This window comes from Aethalodelphis obliquidens, unplaced genomic scaffold, assembly GCF_003676395.1.
Source record: "Aethalodelphis obliquidens isolate GAN/ISIS:26980383/991018 unplaced genomic scaffold, ASM367639v1 scaffold53, whole genome shotgun sequence".
In the NCBI taxonomy this organism is placed as follows: domain Eukaryota; kingdom Metazoa; phylum Chordata; class Mammalia; order Artiodactyla; family Delphinidae; genus Aethalodelphis; species Aethalodelphis obliquidens.
The window spans coordinates 8355236-8379210 of record NW_020837997.1 but is presented as its reverse complement, the minus strand read 5'-3'; the positions used below and the strand labels follow the sequence as shown (position 1 = coordinate 8379210).

At 53.2% G+C, this 23975-nt stretch overlaps 1 protein-coding gene and 1 non-coding gene across 2 annotated transcripts; both read left to right on the top strand.

Annotated features, from left to right (window-relative positions):
• Positions 1 to 4706: 4706 nt before the first annotated feature.
• TRNAR-CCU (transfer RNA arginine (anticodon CCU)) lies at positions 4707 to 4779 on the top strand. The gene has a single exon. It is a non-coding gene; the product is annotated as a tRNA-Arg (tRNA).
• Positions 4780 to 7406: 2627 nt separating this feature from the next.
• Positions 7407 to 18221, top strand: RAB11B (RAB11B, member RAS oncogene family). Its single transcript, XM_027085309.1, has 5 exons — positions 7407 to 7837; positions 14842 to 15037; positions 15900 to 16093; positions 16445 to 16525; positions 17184 to 18221. Exons 1-5 carry the CDS (start codon positions 7798 to 7800, stop codon positions 17327 to 17329), a joined length of 657 nt encoding a protein of 218 aa, XP_026941110.1. The 5' UTR covers positions 7407 to 7797; the 3' UTR covers positions 17330 to 18221.
• The last annotated feature ends 5754 nt before the right edge of the window (positions 18222 to 23975 follow it).

Sequence of the window (23975 nt, the reverse complement as noted above, 5' to 3'; positions counted from 1 at the left end):
GAACAGAAAGATCCCTGCCTGCACCAAGCTTGCCTTCAAAGCCCCTCCCATTACAGAGAAGGTGACCTATAATTGATGGTCCAAACTGGAGACACTATTGAGAGTGAAAGGCGGGGTGTTGTTAATAATTACGCCAGATGACAGATGTAAAGCAGCTCACCCCCAGGCATATAGGGACTTACTGACCCAGTTTCTAAAAATGTAGTCATATATCTTACAGTGTGTGGAAAACCCTGCCATAAATAGGTTAGTAAAACTAAACTCGGTGAAAACAAAACAATGTAAATGCTTTCAAATTCCAGCTAGAGGGAATTCCCTGGCCGTCCAGTGGTTAGGACTCCATGGCTTTCACTGCTGTCAGTGTGGGTTCAATCTCTGGTGGGGCAACTAAGATCCCACAAGCCCCGCCGCCTGGCCAAAAAAAAAAAAAAAAATCCAGCTAGAAAACTGATCTATGGTGAAAAAAAAACCCCACAATAAACGAATAGTGGTTGCCTCTGGAAGGGTGGGAGGTGGGATAGGGATTGACTCGGAAGGGATATAAGGGAACTTTCCCAAGTGACGGTGATGTTCTGAACCTCAGTAGAGGTGGGTTACTCCCGTGTTCACCTTTGCCTAGGTGAGTATACACTTAAGATTTGTGCATTTCATTGTATGTAAATTTCACCTAAAAAAAAAGCTACAACAGTCATAAAAAGACATGGAACTCTAGTTAATGGTATGCATGCTGAAGTGTTTTAGAGGTGCAGTGAACTGATGTCTTCAATTTTGTTTTTTTAAATTTTTTCCAGCTTTATTGAGATGTGATTAACACACAATAGGACTTCTCTGATGGCGCAGTGGTTAAGAATCCGCCTGCCAATGCAGGGGACACGGGTTGGATCATTGGTCCGGGAAGATCCCACATGCCGCGGAGCAACTAAGCCCGTACTGAGCCTGTGTTCTAGAGCCCACGAGCCACAGCTACTGAAGCCCACGCACCTAGAGCCCGTGTTCCACAACAAGAGAAGCCACTGCAGTGAGAAGCCTGCACACTGCAACGAAGAGGAGCCCCTGCTCACTGCAACTAGAGAACGCCCGCGTGCAGCAACAAAGACCCAATGCAGCCAAAAATAAATTAATTAAAAAAAAATAAAACATTGTGTAAGTTTAAGGTGTATGACATGTTGACTTGATACACATATACTGTGAAACGATAAGCACCCTAGCATTAGCCAATGCCTCCATCACATCACACAATTACCTTTTCCTTTTTGGTGGTGAGAACATTGAAGATCTACCCTCTTAGCAGCTTTCAGGTACACAATACAGTGTTACTTGTAATCACCATGCTGTCCATTAGATCCCCTAAATCTTCAACTTCCTTTGAAATGCATCAAAAAATTAGATGACGGGTGGCTAGAGGAATGGACATGCAATAAAGCAAAATGTTAATAGTGCGATCTGGGTCTGGGTATTCTCTGTACAATTCTTTCCATTTTTCTAAATGTTTAAAAAATTTCACAATGAAATGTATGTAGGGAAGAAAATCCTAACGAGATCCTGTTGCCTTCTAAAGGCTCTCATCCTTCGTCTGAGCTCAAAAAGGGAGATGAGGATTAGATAATTGTTGAAGAGATATGAGCAAGAGAGAGTGAGCCTCTCTCCTTGATGGGTAATAAAGGTCTTCAAGAATTGAACAAAAAGGGAGAGGGATAAATTAGGAGTTTGGGATTTGCATATACATACAAGTATATATAAAATAGATGAACTACAAGGACGTACTGTGTAGCACAGGGAACTCTACTCAATATTTTGTAATAAACTATAAAGGAAAAGAATCTGAAAAAGAATATATATGTGTGTGTGTGTGTGTGCGTGTATAACTGAATTACTTTGCTGTACACCTGGAACTAACACAAAATTGTAAATCAACTATACTTCAATAAAAAATTTAATTCATTAAAAAAAAGGAATTGAGGGCTTCCCTGGTGGCACAGTGGTTAAGAATCCGCCTGGCAATGCAGGAGACACGGGTCCGAGCCCTGGTCCGGGAAGATCCCACATGCCACACAGCAACTAAGTCCCTGCGCCACATCTATTGAACCTGCACTCTAGAGCCCGCGAGCCACAACTACTGAGCCCGTGTGCCACAGCTGCTGAAGTCCGCGCGCCTAGAGCCTGTGCTCCACAACAAGAGAAGCCACCGCAATGAGAAGCCTGCACACCGCAACGAAGAGTAGCCCCCTCTCGCCGCAACTAGAGAAAGCCCGCGCACGGCAACAAAGACCCAATGCAGCCAAATAAATAAATAATTTTAAAAAAATTGAAAAAAGGAATTGAAAAAAGGTAGGACTTTCACAGTATGTGGTTCAATGTTATTTAATGCACTGCTTACGATTATCACCCCTATCATATGGCGCATTATCATAGGGCACGTTTGGGAGAAACAGTATTTGCCTGTGCCCTGAGCCCCAGCTGCTGTTTTAATAGAGAACCTATTTTTCCAATATTCCTAGGGGTTCCTTGGGAAGGTAGTGGGGGCCTCTTTCACTAGAGGAGAGCCTCTGTGTTGGGGACACACTAGCTTCCCTGGGGCCCTGGCTGAGCATGGGTGACGATCTTCTCAACACTTGGAGGCCAGACCCTCTCCAGGATCCTTGTTTGGGGGTGTCCTGTATCGGGCAGGCTTGGAGAGTCTCCCTTGAGACCACTGTGGCTGAACTGGTGGGGAGTCCAGTCTGTTGAGGTGGGGGCAGAGCCCTCCCAGTTACGTACTCTTTATTCTCAGGTTCGGCCAAACAGGGCTGATTGCTCCAATGCTGCTGCTTCTTCTGCTATCACCTCCTCCTCCAACACAGCATTTCCTGCCCCTCCATCACTGGGAATGACAGAAAGAGTAACCACCATGGCTGGGAACCAAACAAGAGCCAGGAAGTGAATCCTGACCCAGCCAACTTCAGAGCTGGCGCCCTTAACCATATCACTCTCCTGCGGAGGGGCCAGGACAGGACACTCAAGCTCTGTGGCCTCAGCTCCTGCATCTGGAAAATAGGGATGGTCTGGTACCCCACCCTCCCATCCGCACCACCCCTTCCTGTTCTCCAGGTACTGTGAGGATTTCATGTAGCATTACATGAAAAGCAGTCTGAGTAGTGTCTGACTCATGGTGAGCACACAACATAAACGTGAGCCATCATTACTAACACTATCATTACTGTGAGCCATGCTGGATGGGCGCTGGAACAACATGACCTAGACAGGAGAAATGCCTTCATGGTGGAGGTCACTTTTGAGTCAGTTTTTTTTTTTTCTTCTTATTTAAAATGTTTATTAAGAAGGTTTACTTTTTTAAAAAATATTTATTTTATTGAAGTATAGTTGATTTACAATGTTGTGGGGCTTTTTGTTTTGTTTTTTTTGGCCATATGGCTTGTGGGATCCTAGTTACCCGACCAGCGATTGGACCCAGGCCCTCGGCAATGAAAACACGAAGTTCTAACCACTAGACCGCCAGGGAATTCCCTACAATGTTGTGTTAATTTCTACTGTACAGCACAGTGATTCAGTTATACATATATATGTATAATTTATATATATATACATATATATAAATTCTTTTTCATATTCTTTCCATTATGGTTTATCACAGGATATTGAATATAGTTCCCTGTGCTATATAGTAGAACCTTCTTGGGTTTTTTTTGTTGTTTTTTTAAGGCCTTTATTGAATTTTTTACAATATTACTTGTTTTATGTTTTGTTTTTTTGGCCCCAAGGCATGTGGGATCTTAGCTCCCTGACCAGGGATGGAACCCACACCCACTGCATTGGAAGGCGAAGTCTTAACCACTGGACCACCAGGGAAGCCCCGACCTTCTTGTTTATCCATTCTATGTATGATAGTTTGCATCTACTAATCCCAAACTCCCGATCCATCCCTCCCGCATGAGTCAGTTTTCAAAGGATAAAAATTCTACAAAGATGGGGGAGGGGTGTGGCACCACAGCAGGAGAGCACTGTTTGAGAGCAAAAGCCTGGCTGCCTTGGAAGGAAGCACGGCTCCTGTCTGGAGAACCAGTGCATTGCCTCACCTGGCTGCAGCGAGAGGCAAGAAGCTTGGGTGGTGAATGCGGGTGGGGTGGGGAGGGGGTTTGGGTGGGAATGTGCTGGGCTTCAAGCCAACAGCCCAGGAGTGTGCAAAGGCCACTAGGGTCCTCCCTGGACTGGCTTCCAGACTGCCTCAACTTTTCCCCTAAGCTCATCTCTGGGCCCTTGGACTCAACTCTCCAGCCACTGTGGCCTCCTGGCTGTTCAGAGCCATTGGGCTCTCTCTCACTTCTTTGTTTTGTCTGTCTAAAATGCTGTTCCCACCACCTCCTCCCCCTCCCTTGGACTCAGTGTAAATGCCACCTCCTCCGGGATGCCTTCCCTGCCTCCTTAACTAAGTAGATCCGCTGTCACATAGCCCAGTTTATTCCTGGGCTCACTGCACTCTGAAATTTCTTGTGTGTGCTGTTGTTTACTTGCTTCTTGTCTGCCTGTTCCACTAGACGTCAGCTCCCCAAGGGCTGGGACTTGTCTCCTTCAACTCTGCATCTCCAGCCCATAGAGCATTGCCTGGCCTGACTTATGTTTTAAAAGACTCTCGGGGGTGGGGGGGATAAATTAGGAGTTTGGTATTAACATATACACACTACTATATATAAAATAGATAACCAGGGACTTCCCTGGTGGTCCAGTGGTTAAGACTCTGCGCTCCTAATGCAGGGGGCCCAGGTTCGATCCCTGGTCAGGAAACTAGATCCCGCATGCCGCAACTAAAAGCCCGCTTGCCTCAAAGAAGATCCTGCACACCGCAACTAAGACCCGGTGTAGTCAAATAAATAAATAAATAATTTTAAAAGTATATAAATAAATAAAATAGATAGCCAACAAGGGCCCACTGTATAGCACAGGGAACTATATTTAATATCTTGTAATAACCTATAATGGAAAAGAATCTGAAAAAGAATATATATGCCACTGAATCACTTTGCTGTACACCTGAAACTAACACATTGTAAATCAACTATACTTCAATTTAAAAAAAAATTATTTATTTATTTTTGGCTGTGTTGGGTCTTCGTTGCTGCGCACGGGCTTTCTTTAGTTTCAGTGAGCGGGGGCTACTCTTCGTTGTGCTGCACGGGCTTCTCATTGTGTGGCTTCTCTTGTTGCACAGCACAGGATCTAGGTGCGCGGGCTTCAGTAGCTGTGGTACGCAGGCTCAGTAGTTGTGGCGCACGGGCTTAGTTGCTCCGCAGCATGTGGGATCTTCCCAGACCAGGACTTGAACCCGCGTCCCCTGCATTGGCAGATGGATTCTTAACCACTGTGCCACCAGGGAAGCACCCCCAATTTAAAAATATATATTTATTTATTTGGTTATGCCGGGTCTTAGTTGCAGCAGGCAGGCAGGCTCCTTAGTCGTGGCATGTGGGCTCCTTAGTTGCAGCATACAGGCTCCTCAGTTGTGGCACACAAACTCTTGGTTGTGACATGCATGTGGGATCTAGCTCCCTGACCAGGGATCAAACTTGGGCCCCCTGCACTGGGAGAGCAGAGTCTTAACCACTGCGCCACCAGGGAAGTCCCTATACTTCAATTTAAAAATACATAAATAGGAATTGCCTGGGGTCCAGTGGTTAGGATGCAGCTCTTTCATTGCTGAGGGCCCAGGTTCAGCCCCTCGCTGGGGAGCTAAAATCCCACAAGCCATGCGGCGTGGCCAAAAAAATTTTAATTTAATTTTAAAAATAAATAAATAAAAGACTCCATGTGGCTGCTATGGGAAGAACAGACTGTGTGAGGTGAGCTCAGATCAGGGAGCTTTGGGAGCAGGAAACTACACAGGTCCGTGAAGTGATGACAGGGCCAGTATAGGGGTGGTGGCAGTGGTGAGGGTGAGAAGTGGTCAGAAATTTAAGAGGGAGGAGGGACAGAGTAAGGCAACTGAGGGAGGGGTTGGGAGAGAGGGGCAGGGGAGTAAAGGACGAGGAGGAGAGGGGAGTCCACCACCTCTGGCTTTGATGATGTGGGTGAATGGATGGAGTCACAGAAGGAGGAGAGGATATGGGAAAAAGAGGCCAAATTTGTGTTTGGGATGCCTGATGGACATCCCAAGGATGAGGTCCAGGAGGCAATAATTATTATTATTATAATTAGCACATGAGCTATACTTACATGATCACTAATCAAACATTTCTGTGACTTTCCTGGTGGTCCAGTGGTCAAGACTCCGCACTCCCAATGCAGGGGGCCTGGGTCTGATCCCTGTTCAGGAAACTAGATCCCTCATGCCGCAACGAAGATCCCACGTGCCACACTAAGACCCGCGCGGCCAAATAAATAAATAAATAATTTAAAACAAAACACAACGTTTATTGCCCACTGAGGACACAGCAGCGACTGCCACAGACACAGCCCCTGCCCTCACACGGCTGATGTTCTGTTGGTGGGGGACAGAAACTAAATAGGATTGTGAAAATTTAAAAGAAGAAACCTTAACTAAAACTGGAGTCAGGAAGTCTTGCAGAGGGAGCTCTTATGCTCTGCCACTCCTCAGTTACCCCAAACAGGAAGACATCAATTACAGACCCCAACCAGAAGAGATGTACGTACCTTGCACTCCCAAACAGTAACTGCAATTACTTTACTAAAACTGGAGGAGATTTTCTTCCCTCCCAGCAACAAGCCCAGCCAATGGAAACACCACAGCTTAGCCAAGGAGAAGCTGCCCTCACCTGAACGCTTACTTTCCTCCGAATTAACTTTCATTTCACTATTGTCCATGACTTCTTGTCTCACCGTCTTTTCTATAAAAGACTTCCATTTTGTACAACCTCTGGGAGTATCTCTGCTTGACAGATGAGATGCTGCTTGATTCATGAATCTTTTAATAAAGGCAATTAGACCTTCACACTTAGTAGAAGTTTGTTTTTTAACAGGATCGAGAAAGAAATGCATACTTTAATGTCAAGTAGGGATAAATCCTTGGGGTGGGGGTGGAATAAAACAGGATAAGGGGACAGAGAAAGGGAGACAGTCTGACACCGAGTAAGGATTTACAAATATTTGTTAAAGACTTAATGACAGACAGTGGGTGGTTGATTTAGTCTGTGTTTAGGTCAACGATCTAGTCATACTCCAAAGATTCCATAAGGTGAGTTTCTCCCGTTTTACAGAGGGAGAAAACTGCAACCCAGAGAGGAGAGGAGACCTCTAAGCTAAAAAAGTCCCCACTCAGATGTTCCCCCAGAAACTGCCATTTCTGGGGGCAGCGGGCGTGGGGGTGGGGGTGGGCGGCCCGCAGAGCAGCGCGCATTGACCTATGACGTCATCGGGACGGTAAATAGCGTAACACTACCTGGACGTAGCCCCATTTCCCCTCCCGGACAGGTCCTCTGCTGGTCCGGTACTGCCTGAATCAAACCTCTCATTGGCTACTCTCTCCGTCAATCCGTTTCATTCTTCCAGTTTTTCCGCCCCGCCTTCCAGATCTCTCCTGTGATAGGCTGGCGAGGCCGTCACTTCATAAAGGTCCGCATTCCTTCCGCCTTTCTCCAGGAGACCGAGAGAGAAGAAGGTGGATCTCCGGCGGCGCCCACCCCGGGGGCTCTGATTCCGCCTCTTATTGGCTTCTCTGGGTGCCGGTCGCTACGCCATCCATCGCTGATTGGCCATCCGGCCGCCACTCTGCGCGGCGCCGGCTCCGCCCCCGTCGGGTGTTTGTGGTGGGGCTGCGAAGTCGCCAATCCCGCCGGAAGCGCCAGGACAATGGGGACTCGGGACGACGAGTACGACTACCTATTCAAAGGTGCGGCTGGTGGGGCACAGACGGGCGAGCGGGCGGCGGCGAGGCGCCGGGCAAGCACCCAGGCTGCGCTCCAGGCCTCTGGGCCCAGGCCGGAGCCCGAGACTTGGGGCCTGGCAGGCCAGGCAGCCGGGATGGCCAGTGCAGGCCGGGCTTGGTCAAGTTCGGGCCGAGATGCGCAGCCATGAGGGGCAGGCTGTCCAGAGAGGTTTGGGGGCCCGGGATGCTCCGAGGCGGGGCCAGGGCCCAGGGGGGTGGGGCCCGGGGCAGTGGGAGAGGCCGTTAGGGGCGGGGCATTCAGAGGGGGCGGGGCCGCCCCAGCATTTGGCGGGCCGGGCTGGGTGGAAAGCTCCCTTCGTGATGGGGGCGTGTCCGTTAGAGGCGGGGCTAGGATGTGGTGGGCGTGTCCAATAAGTGGGCTAGGGTGGGCGGGTGGGGGTGGTGCTCTCATGGAGTAGGAGGGGCCAGTCTTGATTGGTGGCAGTGCATCTGGGGGCGGAGCCCTGGAAGGGAGGGGCGGACAATGGGGGTTGAGGTGCGTGTGTGGCAGGGGTGGGGGTGTTTACCCTGGATTGGGGAGCAGAGTCGGAATTGCGTGTAGGGGCACCTGGGGTGGTGGCGGGGGACTGTGTGTGCTGAACCCAGGCCTGGTGGTTAACAGCAATAATTGCCTTAACTCTTAGAGCTCTTGAGAGCGCTGTCAAAGCACCTGCACTTTTCTAAGCACTTTACACACATGAATTCATTGAAATCCTCAGCACAACCCTGTGAGATCCATATTATCCAGCATCTCTCTTTATGGACCTGGAAACTGGAGGGACAGTTTAAGTATTAAAGCAAGATTTGAACCCAGACCACTTAAGGAGTGTATCTGGGGGGGCTTGTGGCCAAGATCTGGGACTGGGGTTGTCAGACGGTCTCCTCCAACCTGCTGGAGGATCTTCCCTGCCAAGGCAACAGAGGACTCTAGGAGCCTCAAGTAAGGCCTAGGAAGGTCAGGCAGCTTAGGGGTCACTGACTTTCCAGTACCTTCTGTGCCACCCTAGGCTTTGGCCAGGTCTTTTGCTGCTGTGCTGGGCTCCCTGGCTGGCATTGGTCACCCTTGAGAGCTAACCCCTGGATGCACACAGGACACCTTTGCCATGCTGCCTGCTGCGTGAGGGTGTGCTTCCCATGCCAGCCATTGACATCTTTCCCTCGTTGGGGGAGCTTGGCCATCCCTGGGAGTGTGGCCTGTGTGACACTGTGTGTCTATGGTATTATCCCTGGTTGGGTCTGGGGTTCTGGGGACCTTGGGAATGTAGAAAATGGGATGGAGCACTTCCTACCTGGGATATCCACATGGTAAAAGGTTTCTGGGCAGAACGAGTCCCCATGCAAAGGTCTGGAGTTGTCACACAGCACCATGGGCTCGAGGAGCTGCCTGCAGGCTGATACGTTGCTGCCAAGTGAGGCTGTGTGGTCGGCAGGCATTGGGCCCAGGCCCTTGTGCCGACTGAACCTTGGGGTCTCACTTTAGAGGCAGAGGAAGCTCTGTCAGGGCCTTGGGGACGGATGATAGGTGGACTGGACGCCAGTCCTGCTGCAGCTGGTGCCTGTCTCTACCCAGCCCACCCTGAGGCAGCTGCTCCCCAGGTCCTGGCTGGCACCCACCTGGATGTGTTACTACAAGGGCAGGGGGCGTTCCTCCCAGTGTTTCCGTGGTCATTCCCCACTTGTTATTTTCAGCCGTTTGCTGTTGAAAATAACCCAGCTCCAAGTGTTTGCACGAGTCATCGTTTGCCCTTTGGGTTATTTCCTTGAAGTATGTTCCCAGAAGTCCAGTTATTGGGTCAGGGGCAAGGGAGCAGGCTGTGCGCTTCTCAGGATTCATCTCCGGAGTCCTCTTCCTGGAAACACTAGTACCACAGCTGGTGTGGGGGGGGCGGGGGCGGTGCCTGCCTGCCCCGCTGCCCTCTCCCACTGGGCTCCTTTTCTGAGTAGAGCAGGTGCCCTGCTGACTGTCTCAAGCCAGGTCAGAAGCGAAAGTGTAATTCACAAGGTCAGTGTTTACCAAACGGGTCCTCTGACTCACCTTCACACGTAACGCCTTGTTGGAGGACCCTCTATTATCTTTTAATATTTGTTTGTTTTTATAAATTTATTTTAAATTTTTGTCTGTGTTGCGTCTTTGTTGCTGTGCACATGCGGGCTTTCTTTAGTTGTGGCGAGCGGGGGCTACTCTTCGATACAGTGCGCGTGCTTCTCATTGCAGTGGCTTCTTTTGTTGTGGAGCACAGGCTCTAGGTGCATGGGCTTCAGTAGTTGTGGCACACACGCTCAGTAGTTGTGGTGCATGGGCTTAGTTGCTCTGCGGCATGTGGGATCTTCCCAGACCAGGGCTTGAACCTGTGTCCCCTGCATTGGCAGGTGGATTCTTAACCACTGCGCCACCAGGGAAGTCCCCTAATATTTGTTTTTAAATCCACTCAGTTTTTGTCTCACTTAAATAGGAAAAGGAAATTCTTTCTGACTCATAGAAGGAAGGAAGGAAGCCAGCAGGTAGGCAGGCCGCCACCATGGCATCACTGGCCATAAATATGGCAGGTAGACTGAAACGTGAATACACTGCACCCCACAGACCCTCCTGAGACCCCGTGGCCTGCAGAGGGTCAGGCCTAGGCAATACAGAGGTGTCCAGGACACAGCTGTGCCAGAAGGGTTGACAAGGACCAGAAGGGTTGACAAGGACCGGTACTCTCACCGTACATCTCCCCAGCCCTGCTGCCTGGTGCGGGGAGTCCTTCAGGAGTGGAGGGGGGCTGTGATCCTCTCATCCCCCATCCCGTGCCCAGCCTCCCCCAGGCTTCAGTCACCTTCCCCAGGCCCTGCCCTGGGCACAGAGGGACCACACCTCTCACGTGGGACGCTGGCTGCCCCCTCTCTAGCCTTCCCACCACTGACTTGCTTTTTTTGGCAGCCACATCACAGGTTGGCTCTCCTGACCCCCCAGCAGAGGCCCGCAGATCCCTGGGGGTGTTCCCCCCCCCCCCCCCCCCGCAGTCCCCGTGTGGCTTGTTTTCCTCCCTGCTCATCCCCTGCCCCCGCCAGGAGTGAGGCTGTTTATTTGTACCTAATTATAGATCCTCACATTTATCCTGCTAACATTTTATCCTTTTCAGCGAGGGGCCATTTTCCCAGCCTGCCGATCAATCCCCGGGGGCGCCCCAAACTCTCCTCTGATGGACTGGGCGGCAGGGGCCACAGTGCGAGCAGCTAGGTCCCCAAGGGCCACCAAGGCCTTCCCAGAGCTCCCACCACTCACTCACTCCCAGGGAACAGGCCGGCCCCAGTGCTCACCAGGTGCTCCCGAGGCAGCCTCCTGGCTCTCCAGCCTGAGCAGACCTCACACCTGGCCGGCTGGTCTGGGACCCGAGCACACCAGCTCCCCCCATTATGAATGGTGGCCCTGCCTGTGCCCCGGTTTGGGGCACCTGTCCTCTGCTCTCTGATTCCCCCGGGGAATAGCTCCTGGGGGGAGGGGTGGAGCCCTGCTCTGCCTGGAGTCGGGGAGCCGAGTGCCCCCAATGGCCACTCGGTGACCTGAGTGTCAGAATGGGGGCCCCAGATGTGCCACGCTGTCGTGGGGCGGGCCCGAGGACCAAGGGCTTCCAGGAGCTGCCAGCTCTTTGTTTTTGCCAACTGGGCTTGCCTGCTCTGCCAGCCAACTGGTGTGCCCAGGGGGACCGTGTCCCGGCCAGTGATGCCACCAACTCCTGTGGAAATGCTGGGGGCTGCGTCCTCAAGGGCCCTTTCTTTCCCGGAGACAACAGATGACTTGTATCTTCGACAATGCCATTCTCATTCCCAGCCTGCACACGGGACCAGCCCGGCCGCTGCCCTGCTGGCCACTTCTGCATTGGGCACCGTGTGCCAGGGACAGCGGGGGCAGCCCCGCCTCCCCGCCATTTGTCCGGGCAGCGGCTGGTGGCCGTTGTTCTGCTCTGGCCTCCACTGTTCTCACTGGGTGACCTTGGGCCAGGGAACTTGGTCACTCTGTATTGAGCGTCTCCAACTGTACACGATAACATGAACATCTGTCGCTGGGGTGGCCCTGAGAGCTCCGTAACAAAGCCTTTAGGGCTGGGCCCGGCCTGAGGGCTGAGGAGATGGTTGGCTGGGCCGGGGCAGAACCCCGATGTGGCAAAGGGGATCCCGAGGCTGGACAGCTGGACAGGGCTGGGAAGGGAGTGAGAGGGTGGGGAGGATACAGGCAAGGGCCCAAAAGGACCCTCCTCCTCATTTCCTGTTCTGTTCCTGAGGATATGAGAAGTATGTACAGACCTCCCTGGCTTTGGCCAGCTTCCTGCAGCTGCCGTGGGCACGAGGTGACAGGGTGAGAGTGTGGACAGTCAGTCCAGTCATGGCCCCACTGGCATGGCTGGGCGCCCTTGACCCTCAGCCCCAGGCCCATGTCCATTCACCTCTTTCCACCTTTCTCTGAAGTCAACTTGGCATTCTTATGCTGGGTGCCCCCAGTGTCAGGGGAGGACGCTGACACTGTCATCACAGATGTTGTGGGCTAGGCCACGTGGTGGTTTGGGAGAAGAGGAGAAGCCTGCACCCAGGGATTTTGAAGGACAAATAGGAGTTTGCTAGCTACTCTAGGGGTTCAGGAAACCCCAGGTGGTGGGAGAGGAGGAAGCTGAACCCAGACCCCTGAGCTCAGCCCTGGATCCAGAAAACCTGCGTTCACATCCTGCTGGACCACTCTCCAGCTGGGTGGCCCTGGGCAAGCTGCTGGTCGCTGCGCTTGGTTGGGGGATGGGAGTGAGCCTGCAGTCATGCATGGACTCAGAGCCCAGCTCTGCCTTTGGTGACCACGTGCCTTAAGCTGGTCATTCCCCCGTCTGCACCTCAGTTTCTCATCTGTAAAATGGGTCATGTGATGCATATGTGAGATGATGGCACGGGACGTTCTTCCCGTTCTTGTTGTTCTTGGCTCTAAAGCAGCCTGTCCAGAGAGGGTGCTGGGTCCTGGGGGCTGCCTGGCCCGCCCCCTCCTTACTTGTGGCCCAAGGATGGTGTCCTGGCCATCTTCCAGTGTCGGGGGAGGTGGGCCTGGGAAGCTCCGCCAGCCACTTTGGCGTTTGTTCATTCGACAGGCATTGCTCGGGTGCGTCCCGTGCGCCGGGCAGTGCACCAGGTCCTGGGGATACAGCAGGGAACCAGACTGTCTGAGATGGCTGCCCTCGAGGCAGAATGACAAAAAAAAAATCTATAAGGGAAACCTGGTGAGTGTGAGAGGGTAGGGAGAGCTATGGGGGAAAGGTAGGGGAGGGGAATGGGGAGTGTTGGGGGGAGTGGGTTTTGGGGTTTTTAAAAATATATTTATCTATTTATTTATTTGGCTGTGCCGGGTTTTAGTTGCGGCGTGCGGGATCTTTAGTTGCGGCATGCCGGCTCATAGTTGCAGCGCGCGGGATCTAGTTCCCCGACCAGGGATCGAACCTGGGCCCCCTGCGGTGGAAGTGTGGAGTCTTAACCACTGGACCGCCAGCGAAGTCCTGGGAGGGGGGTTTTAAGAGGATGGCTGCAGGGAGCCTCCTCGATCAAGTGCCATCCGAGGGGCCACACAGAGTACATGAGGGCAGGAACCTGGTGGGTACCCAGGGAAGAACACTCCAGGCAAAGGGTAGCGTTGCAGGGAGGCCTGTGTGTCTGGAGCAGAGTGAGCGAGGGAGAGAGAGGCAGGAGGTGAGGGCAGGGAGGGGACGGGGCAGGTCATGCACGGCCCTGTGGGCTGCCAGAAGGACTTTGGAGGTGGGAGCCCTGGAAGGCTGTAGGCAGAGGAGGGATGGGACCCACGCAGGGTGCTCACAGGCACCCTCTGGCGGCCAAGAGGAAAACAGCCTGTTGGCTGAAGCTGAGAGTAAATGTAAGGGCGGGCACCAGGGAGGAGGCTGTCACAGCAACAGGGAGTGACGGGAGTGATGATGGCCTGGGGTCAGGGAGCAGTGAAAGTGGTAAGAAGCAGCAGGAATCTGAACACGTACACGTAGAAGTTCTCATCAAGGAAAAACTTTACATCGGGGCCTTGGGTGACCAAGTCTGCAGCCCCCGTGGCTCCCCACGAGCCAGAGCCACCCTGGGGTACCAGAGCCTAAGGCCCACACTTGGGGGTCCCTGTGGTTTCCAGCTGGGACGTCGGAAAGAAAGGCTGTTTCTTCTGCGCCGCACACACACCTATGCACACACTGACACGAGTCCCCATTGTGTCCTGGGTCTGAGCACAGCCCTCCAGGCCCGGGCCCCTCCAGGACCCTCCAGCCTAGAGCTTGGAGCGGCTGGGCCGCTAGAGGCAGGGCTTCTTCAGGTGGGGGCAGGAAGCTCAATAAAGGGAGGGATGGAGGGAAAGACCCGCCTATGCCTGCCCTGCTCTGCCCTGCGCTGCTCAGGAGGGCCCTTGTTCCCACCTCCCTGCAGGACGATCTGACCCCCCCACCCCCGCCCCGTCTTAGCGTACGAGATGCTGGCTGAGTTCTGATCCCAGGCATTCCCGTGTCCCCCTCCCTGAGGTGGCTCTTGTTACTGTCTCCCTTTTCACACCTGTGGAAAAGGCAGCCCAGAGACGTTAAGTGACTTGCCCAAGGTCACCCAGCCCTGGGGCTTTCTCAGGCATGCCTGGCTGCCCAGGTCACCAGGGCACTCTGGAGGTTTGGGAGTTGATGGATCCCCAAGCTGCCTTCTGCCGGGATGCCTGGATCCCTGTGTCCCATCAGAGCAGGGGCAACCCTGCTCTGAAGGACCCTATTCGCTTCTGTACCAGGAAGCGTGGTTCCTCGGGCCAGTGACCCCAGGACAGCTCCAACTCTGCCCCGTCACTGGCTGTCGCGTGTCTGCAGCACCCGGAGCGCCACTGTGAAGGTTCTGTGGGTGGACGTGGGCAGCGCGTGGGGTCTTGGCTCGGGGGCGCTGCCCCCCTCTGACCCAGGGAGGCTCACTCGTATCCCTCCCCGCCCCCACAGTGGTGCTCATCGGGGACTCGGGCGTGGGGAAGAGCAACCTGCTGTCGCGCTTCACCCGCAACGAGTTCAACCTGGAGAGCAAGAGCACGATCGGCGTGGAGTTCGCCACCCGCAGCATCCAGGTGGACGGCAAGACCATCAAGGCACAGATCTGGGACACCGCTGGCCAGGAGCGCTACCGCGCCATCACCTCGGCGTGAGTGGCGGGGCCGGGGAGGCCGAGGGCCCCAAGAGATGGGTAGGAGTTGGGCTGGGGGGGCGGCGGGGGAAGGGGAGAGCACAGACCTGAGAGCAGGGGGCGCAGGTGGAGGGACAAGACCCCCAGGAGCTGTGGGACCCTCTGAAAGGCCAGTGCCCAGGCTTGGTCAGGCTGTGACCCCAGGTGGGCATGTCCCACAGCCCCTCTGACCCCTGGCGTCCCACCGAGGCACTGCAGCGTTGCCGGGTGCTGGCTACACGGTGAGGGCTGTTATCAGGCTCTGCCCGCTCCCCAGCCTGCCTGCTCGGCCCGCCCTGCCCAGCCGTGTTCCCAGCCTGCCTTTTCCAGGTGCAGCCCTGGCACCCCTGGCCCTCCTGTGCCACCCCACCATCAGGACCCCCTCGACTGCCTCTTCCCTGACCCTCCCAACTCCTGACCCTTCCCTGTCAGTCACTTGCTGTCTTCTGGAATCCCTCCACCGAGGCCTGGTCACCTTCTCGGCTCCTCGATCCCTTGGAGTGGATGTGCGTCCATCCATTTCCTTGGTGCTCTGGGCGGGCAGGGCCACGGCAGGCATTAGAGCTTCTGCCCTTTCCCTGCATAGTCACTGTTTTCCTCCTCCCCTTTTGATGGCTGACCCCGTGGGTGTCTTCTGATCCCAGATCCCAAACCTCCCTCCTTAGGCCTCCCCATTCCTGAGCTGAATCTGGGGAGTGGAGCCGGGGCCTCAGGACACGCACCCCTCCCTCGAGGCCCTGATGGCCACCCCTCGGGCCAAGGAGCCACTGCCCACAGAGCCTGGGGGGCCCCCAGGGACGCGGGCTCGGCTCACGCCTGGGCCCTGCCCCCATCCCTGCAGGTACTACCGTGGTGCCGTGGGTGCGCTGCTGGTGTATGACATCGCCAAGCACCTGACTTACGAGAACGTGGAGCGCTGGCTGAAGGAGCTGCGGGACCACGCCGACAGCAACATCGTCATCATGCTGGTGGGCAACAAGAGCGACCTGCGCCACTTGCGGGCCGTGCCCACGGATGAGGCCCGCGCCTTCGCAGGTGAGCGCATGCCGGGCCAGAGGGCATGGCCAGAGGGCTGCTAGGTGTCAGTCCGGGCCATCTGCTCTGGCCAGGGCCTCTAGGTGCCACACTTCTGAGAGCAAGACTCTGACTGAAGCATCCGAGAAGCATCTGGAATGCAGGCAGCTCCCCTGCACCAGGTGCATCTTCCCTGGCCGTGCCCATGGCTGCAGGGGTGGGCATCTCCATCCTACCCCTTCGGCCCCAGCCCTTCATTTCCTGGGCCAGGTGAGCGGACAGGCAGCCACGGTCCCCAAGAGGAGGGTATAGGGGACCACCCTCCCCCGCTTCCACCAGCTGACTCACCTGGGCAAATATTCTCTCTTTCAGAAAAGAACAACTTGTCCTTCATTGAGACCTCAGCCTTGGATTCCACCAACGTAGAGGAAGCTTTCAAGAACATTCTCACAGGTGGTCACAGGGCCCAGCTGGGATCACAGAGGGTGGGCGTGGGAAGGGCACCAGCCACATGGGTCACGTGCTCCAGAACGCAGCCCCTGAACCTTCCTTCCTTAAAACTGCTGTTCAGTCTGGACACAAGGACAGACAGGGCACCTTCCACAGCGTGAGGCCAGATCCCACCCCTGCTGGCACTCAGGGCACAGAGACCCTCTCAGCCCAGCTCCCGTAGATGGGCCCTGCCATGGCTTCACTAGAGAACAGCCCACAGGGTCAGCTGGGGAGGCAGGTGGCCTCAGGGTCCCAGAGCCGCTGGGCTTCTGGGAGTTTCTCCTGAGGGAGGAGGGCCTCTGATCTTAAAGAATGCGATACCTGTGCTGGGAGTTACATCTGCAAACAGATATGGGTCCTTCCCTTGCTGAGTACACAGCCAGCATTGGGGATGGGCAGGGAGCCTCCAGGAGCCCAGCCCATGGCATGGCTCCCCCTGACGTGATGGGGGCGCACAGGGCACAGTGGGAGCCTTTGGAAGGGGTTCCAACTCAGCATCCAGGGCGCTACCGTGAGGAGGTGACATCCAGATGAGTCCTGTGGGAGGGGGAGGTAACCGACATTGGGGGCACACAGTGCATTCACCCTGTGTCGTTCTCCCCGCCCCCGCCCACCGCAGAGATCTACCGCATCGTGTCACAGAAGCAGATCGCGGACCGCGCAGCGCACGACGAGTCCCCCGGAAACAACGTGGTGGACATCAGCGTGCCACCCACCACCGACGGACAGAAACCCAACAAGCTGCAGTGCTGCCAGAACCTGTGACCGCCCCGCGCCTGGTCTCAGCGTGCGTGCACGTCCTCATCTTCCGCCCACCCCTCACTGCCCTGTCCTCCCTGCCCACCCCCTCCGCCCCTCTGTGACTGGCTCCTGCCCTCCCATCGAGCTCCGCACGAAGAACAGGAGTTGAGCGGCATCTCCTGTCCTGCCCAAGGAAAGCTAGAAGCCCCGGCTGCTGCACCTGCTGTCCTTGGGTCCCAGTGGGCATCTCAGCGGGGCGGGGAGGGGAGGGTGGCAGGATGGACCGGGCCGGCCAGAGGCCAAGAGGATGGGCACACCGAGCAGGCTTCTCCAGTTTTCCACGGTAGCCTCCGGGGAGCCATCGCCTCTCTGGCCAGCTGGCCCAGCTGGCCCCTGGTCCCCACCCAGAGCCCCATTCCAGGCTGAAGCCCGAAGAGCAAGGCGCCAGGGGCCAGGCAGACGGACACTCTTGGCTCTTGGCATCCCGCTCCCCCACGCGCAGCCAGCAGCGCACATGCCTTCGACCTCTCCCGTGCGTGCGCAACTCCAGCTCCTGCCTGTAGATTTATGCTGGGAGAAGACCCTCTCCCCACCTTACCCTCCTTTTTGCACGCGGCGCGCTCTCCACCCACCACCCCCTCCCTGTGCCCTTCTCTCTGTCTTGTCTCCCTGTCTGGTCAGGAACCTGTTTGCAAGTGAAGCAATATCTCCGTGTTTTGTATATACAACCGCTCTTGTAGCCTTTGGTTTTTTTGTTATTGTAGAGAAACACAGATTCTTTATACACTTTGTAAGATTTATGCCAAACCCTAGCTCTCGATCTCTTATTCTTCCTGTGGCCCCTGCACTGTTGCCCCGATGCCTCGTTTCTCTCGCCCGGTTACTAAAATGTATAATCCGACTTCCTGTACAGAAACCTGCCGCTGCGCCTTTGTCTTCTTTCTCTCCACCAGGCGGCGCTCCCGAGCCAGGGTCCGTCGCTGCAAGCTCCAGCAGCCCTGGCTCAGCCCCACCCCCCACCCCCGCCCCGCGGACAACGCGGAGCACCCTGAGCTGACCACGGGGGTCCTGGGGTGGGTGAGGGTGTTGTTGGGTGGACCTTCTTCTTGCTACCCGTGTGGCAGGGAGGAAGGAAAGGCGAGGGCTTGGGCAGGTAAACTCCCTGGCCCTAGGACAGCCAGCCCTAAGACCAGAGGGTGCCCCTTGGGAAGGGGTGGGCTGTGCCCGCTGCTCCCTGTTCTCAGCCCCCCCGGTTGGGTTCACTGCTTTCATCCACTGCCCACCCACCTAGCCACCACCTCACCTGTCACCTTGCCCAGGGAGGTTGGCGATGCCAGTCCCACCCCTGCTCCCTCCATCCCAGACTGACCTATGAGGAGGGCCCACAGTGGGGGGGGGGGGGACACTGGTGATAGAGGAGAAGCGCACAGGCCGGGGGGCAACTGTTGCTCTGCCCCTCCTCAGGACCCAGCTTCTCCCGCTGGTCCGGGTGGCAGGGCTGGCTTGAGGGCCACTTGCCACTGCAGAGGAGGCTTATAGCCATCCCCCCAGGCCTATATGGGCCCTCCACCCTACCCTGCACTGATCACATGACCCAATGTGTGTTTCCTCTCACCTGAGTTCCGGCAGCTGTTCTAGAAGCTCCAGCCTCTGGCTAAAGCCACTTGTGACCTTGACCCCTAGGAGAGCCACCAGAGAGGGGGATGCACGCCCTCCAGGCACTGGCTGCCCTGCCTGGAGGGATGGGCGAGCCCAGATACATCTCTCCCGAGGAGCTCAGAGCCACAGGGAATGTTCCGAAAAGGGGGGTGGAGTAAGTCAGGGTGTGTGGTCCAGGCCAAAGGGGTATCCTGGGCCAAGGACGTTGGTGGGAGAGCTGGGGGTCTGGTGGGAGCCGTTCATAACAGCCCTTGGGGGCGCTGACTCCCCTGGGTTTGGACAGGGCAGGGCCTGGAGAGGGTGGGTGGTGGAAGGAGAGGTCGGAAGGGCCAGGAAAAGTGGTGAGGCACCCTGAAGGGTTTCAAGCAGCCAGAAGATGAAATCTGGGACTTCCCTGGTAGTCCGGTGGTTAGGACTCTGCGCTTCCACTGCAGGGGGCACGGGTTCATCCCTGGTTAGGGGAACTAAGATCCCGGATGCCCTGCAGCGTAGCCAAAAAAAAAAAAAAATCAAACCTTTCTGGAGCCTCTGTGATTGGCCAGCCCTGGGGCACATACCTGAGAACAAGAATGATGTGACCCTGTGCCCTTGGGGGTCACAGTACAGCGATGTTGTTTCAATTACTCTGCATTCAGTGATTTACTAAGCACAGCGTGTTCTCTCTGTGCCAGGCACTTTTTAAAAAATATATAAATTTATTTTATTTACTTTTGGCTGCGTTGGGTCTTCATTGCTGCACACGGGCTTTCTCTTGTTGCGGTGAGTGGGGGCTTCTCATCGCAGTGGCTTCTCTTGTTGCGGAGCACGGACTCTAGGCGCGCGGGCTTCAGTAGTTGTGGCTCGTGGGCTCTACAGCGCAGACTCAGTAGCTGTGGCGCAAGGGCTTAATTGCTCCACGGCATGTGGGATCTTCCTTGGATCCCGCCACCAGAGAAGCCCCGGGAACCAGGTTTTTCACCGTCACAGAAGGACTTTAGAAACATGTAAAGCGGCTGGAATAAACCTTGGTGTTGAATTCGAATTAGAGATATTGGTGTGCACTCATGCGTTTAAAGACATAAGATAATATAGGGACATATTGTAACATGTTACAATGAGAGAAGCAAGAAATAATGATACTGGCCTTCCCTGGTGGCGCAGAGGTTAGGAATCCGCCTGCCAATACAGGGGACACGGGTTCGAGCCCTGGTCCGGGAAGATCCCACATGACACGGAGCAACTAAGCCCGTGCGCCACAGCTGCTGAGCCTGCGCTCTAGAGCCCCGTGAGGCACAGCTACTGAAGCCTGCATGCCTAGAGCCCGTGCCTAGAGCAACAAGAGAAGCCACCGCAATGAGAAGCCTGCGCACCACAAAGAAGAGTAGTCCCCGCTAGCCGCAACTAGAGAAAGCCTGCGCGCAGCAACGAAGACCCAAGCAGCCAAAAATAAATCAATAAATTTGTTTAAAAAAAAAAAAAACAACTTAAAAAAAAAAAGAAATAATGATACTGTGGTAGCAATGAGCCCACCTGGCACCCAGATCTTGGTTTCTAAATATTATTCCCCACTAAACAGAAGGAAAGCTCCTTGGAGAAAGGGTGGAGTCCAGAACTGGGGCCGGTAAAATTTCAAGAAAAAACCACTCTGGAACATCTTGTTGAGCCAATAAGGAAGGAAGTGCCAAAGATGGAATTAGAAAACAATCATCATTTAGCAACCATTATCTGATAGAAGAGACAGACATGGTGGACACCTCCATGCCACTCCCTTTTTCCTGCCTTCATTGAGGATGTGCTGCCTGGAGCCACAGCAGCCATCTAGCTACATGAGAAAAAGGCCAAGAGAATCTAGTATCTAGTAATCTAATATCATTTAACCAAATCAATGCCAGCAGCCATCCTCCTCCAGAATTCTTGTAAATAAACATAAAACCCTCTTTGCTAACAACAGCAACAAAATTTAATTCAGGCAAGAATCATCAATGAATATTAAATCTGGTGGGTGAAGGTCTGTTGAGGAGCAGATATTTAATCAGTTTCATGGTATCTTCCAATAAGGCACTTACTGATAAGTGCAACATGAACTCATGCTGGAGAAACCTGGAAGACACCATTTAATTAATTAATTAATTAATTAAAAAAAAAATATATTTTTTTGATGTGGACCATTTTTATTTTATTTATTTATTTATTTTTGGCTGCGCTGGGTCTTCCTTGTTGCGTGCGCACTTTCTCTAGCTGCGGCGAGCGGGGTCTACTCTTCGTTGCAGTGCGTGGGCTTCTCAGTGCGTTGGCTGAGCACGGGCTCTAGGCACGTGGGCTTCAGTTGTGGCTCCTGGGCTCTAGAGCGCAGGCTCAGTAGCTGTGGCGCACGGGCTTTGTTGCTCTGCGGCATGTGGGAACTTCCCGGACCAGGGCTTGAACCCTTGTCCTCTGCATTGGCAGGCGGATTCTTAACCACTGCAGCTGTGGACCATTTTTAAAGCCCTTATTGAATTTGTTACAATATTGCTTCGTTTTATGTTTTGATTTTTTGGCCGCAAGGCATGTGAGATCTTAGCTCCCTGACCAGGGATGGAACCCACACTCCCTGCATTGGAAGGGAAAGTCTTAACAACTGGACCTCAGGGGAAGTCCCTGGAAGACACCGTTTTAACATAATCAGGTTAATATAATTAGGGTAGGTTATAAGTAGTGGAAGAAATCAACATTCTTTGCCTCCTGATACATGCACTGAGAACACAACATCACTTCTGTGGTTTCTGTCCTAAATGCATGTCATGAGGAAATATTAAAGAAAAGCAAATTGAGAGGCTTTCTACAAAATAACTAGCCAGTAATCTCCAAAAATATCAAGGTCATAAAAGACAAGGAAAGAACGAGGAATTGTTCCAGACTGCAGGAGACTGAATTAGACAGCAAAATACAACATGTGATCCTGGGACGGATGCTGGAGATTTAAAGAACTTTACTGAAACTCTGAATGGGATTTGGGAATTACCTGGTGATACTGGATCCATATTAATTTCCTGATTTTGAAGATCATACTGTGATTATGTGGAAGAATGTGCTTTACTTAAGAAATAAACTGGGGGGCTTCCCTGGTGGCACAGTGGTTGAGAGTCCGCCTGCCGATGCAGGGGACACGGTTCGTGCCCCGGTCCGGGAAGATCCCACATGCCGCGGAGCGGCTGGGCCCGTGAGCCATGGCCGCTGAGCCTGCGCATCCAGAGCCTGTGCTCCGCAATGGGAGAGGCCACAACAGTGAGAGGCCCGAGTACCGCAAAAAAAAAAAAAAAAAAAAAAAGGAATAAACTGAGACTTCTCTGGTGGTGCAGTGGTTAAGAATACGCCTGCCAATGCAGGGGAAACAGGTTCAAGCCCTGGTCCGGGAAGATTCCCCCATGCTGTGGAGCAACTAAGCCTGTGCGCCACAGCTACTGAGCCTGCGTTCTAGAGTCTGCGAGTTACAACTACTGAGCCCACGTGCCACAACTACTGAGCCTGCATGCCTAGAGCCCGTGCTCTGCAACAAGAGAAGCCACTGCAACGAGAAGCCCGTGCACCGCAACGAAGAGTAGCCCTTGCTCGCCACAACTAGAGAAAGCCCAAGGGGAGCAATGAAGACACGACGCAGCCAAAAATAAAAATTAATTGATTAATAAATTTTAAAAAGTTAAGAAAGCCAATCGGTTAAAAAAAAAAAAAGAAAGAAACACTAGAGACTTCACTGGTGGTCCAGTGATTAAGAATCGGCCTTCCAATGCAGGGGATGTGGGTTCGATCACTGGTCAAGGAACTAAGATCCCACATGCCTCAGGGCAACTAAGCCCGTGCACCTCAACTACTGAGCCCACTTGCCACAACTAGGGAGAAGCCCGCCTGCCTCAAAGAAAGAAAGAAACACTGAAGAATTAAGGGTTAATGAGACACCATGTGTGTATCTTATACTCAAAGGATTCAAAAATGTTAACAATTGGGGAATCTGGGCAAAGTGTTTATGGGAGCTCTTGCATTCTTTCTGCAACTTTTATGTAAATTTGACATTATTTTAAGATAAAAAATTAAAAACCCAAATGCACAAAGTTGAACATTTGATGCATTTTGATCTGCAATCATTATCCTTATTGAGGATCAAATTGTCCAGTTCGTGGCCAATGGAAGCTTCGTATTGGCTCCCATTGACATTATCTCACCAGGTAATGTCTTTGATAACTCCCTTTCTGGTATATCAAGATGTGCCATTTTTGTCTGTACATTTCCTGCCCCTGACTCAGAATCAGATTTTTCCTCAGTGTTCCTGGCTTCTTTCAATTGGAAATGGTATTTAGAGACCACGATCTGGGCTTATGGGGTGCTTATTAAGAAGGTTGGTCTTTGTTTCAGACTTTTTTTCAGTGGACAGAGGTAGGAAATGTTTGCTTTTTATAAAGATAAAATATATCATGATACTCCCAATTCAAATTCAAGACCACAGGGTTTTTCTTTAATGTGATCAATCTTACATCTGTACCTCCTTCACTCCCTCTGAAAAGCTCAGTTCTTGACACCAACATAATCACTCCTTTTCTTTATCCCAGACTAAATGTGCAACAAGCTCAGAATAACAATTTTAACACCACCACCACCAATATAGTGGTATGTACAATCAAACTGTGGAGTTTTAAAGTCATTAGTTCATCTCTGCGTTGTTTTGTCACCAACTGGATACACAGGTTAATTTGTTTTATCTTATTTTTGTTTTTAGGGATATCTTATATTTAAAATTTTGTTTTAAAGTTATATAAAATATTTACGTGGTTGTAAAGTCAGATATCCAAAACAAGGTACAGTTTTAAAAGTCTACCTTCTATCTTTGTCCCTTCTATTTTACCCCTTCCCTCTATAGGTAACCTTTTAAAAACTGTTATGATTTATTGTTCCTTTTTTTTTTTTTTTTGCGGTACGCGGGCCTCTCACTGTTGTGGCCTCTCCTGTTGCGGAGCACAGGCTCCGGACGCGCAGGCTCAGCGGCCATGGCTCACGGGCCCAG

What these genes read in the sequence shown, in the direction of transcription:
- RAB11B (XM_027085309.1), top strand. Translation starts at nt 7,798, where the DNA reads ATGGGGACTCGGGACGACGAGTACGACTACCTATTCAAAG. An exon ending in TACCGCGCCATCACCTCGGC is followed by an intron (nt 15,038 to 15,899) that starts GTGAGTGGCGGG and finishes CCATCCCTGCAG; the next exon opens with GTACTACCGTGGTGCCGTGG. An exon ending in TTTCAAGAACATTCTCACAG is followed by an intron (nt 16,526 to 17,183) that starts GTGGTCACAGGG and finishes CGCCCACCGCAG; the next exon opens with AGATCTACCGCATCGTGTCA.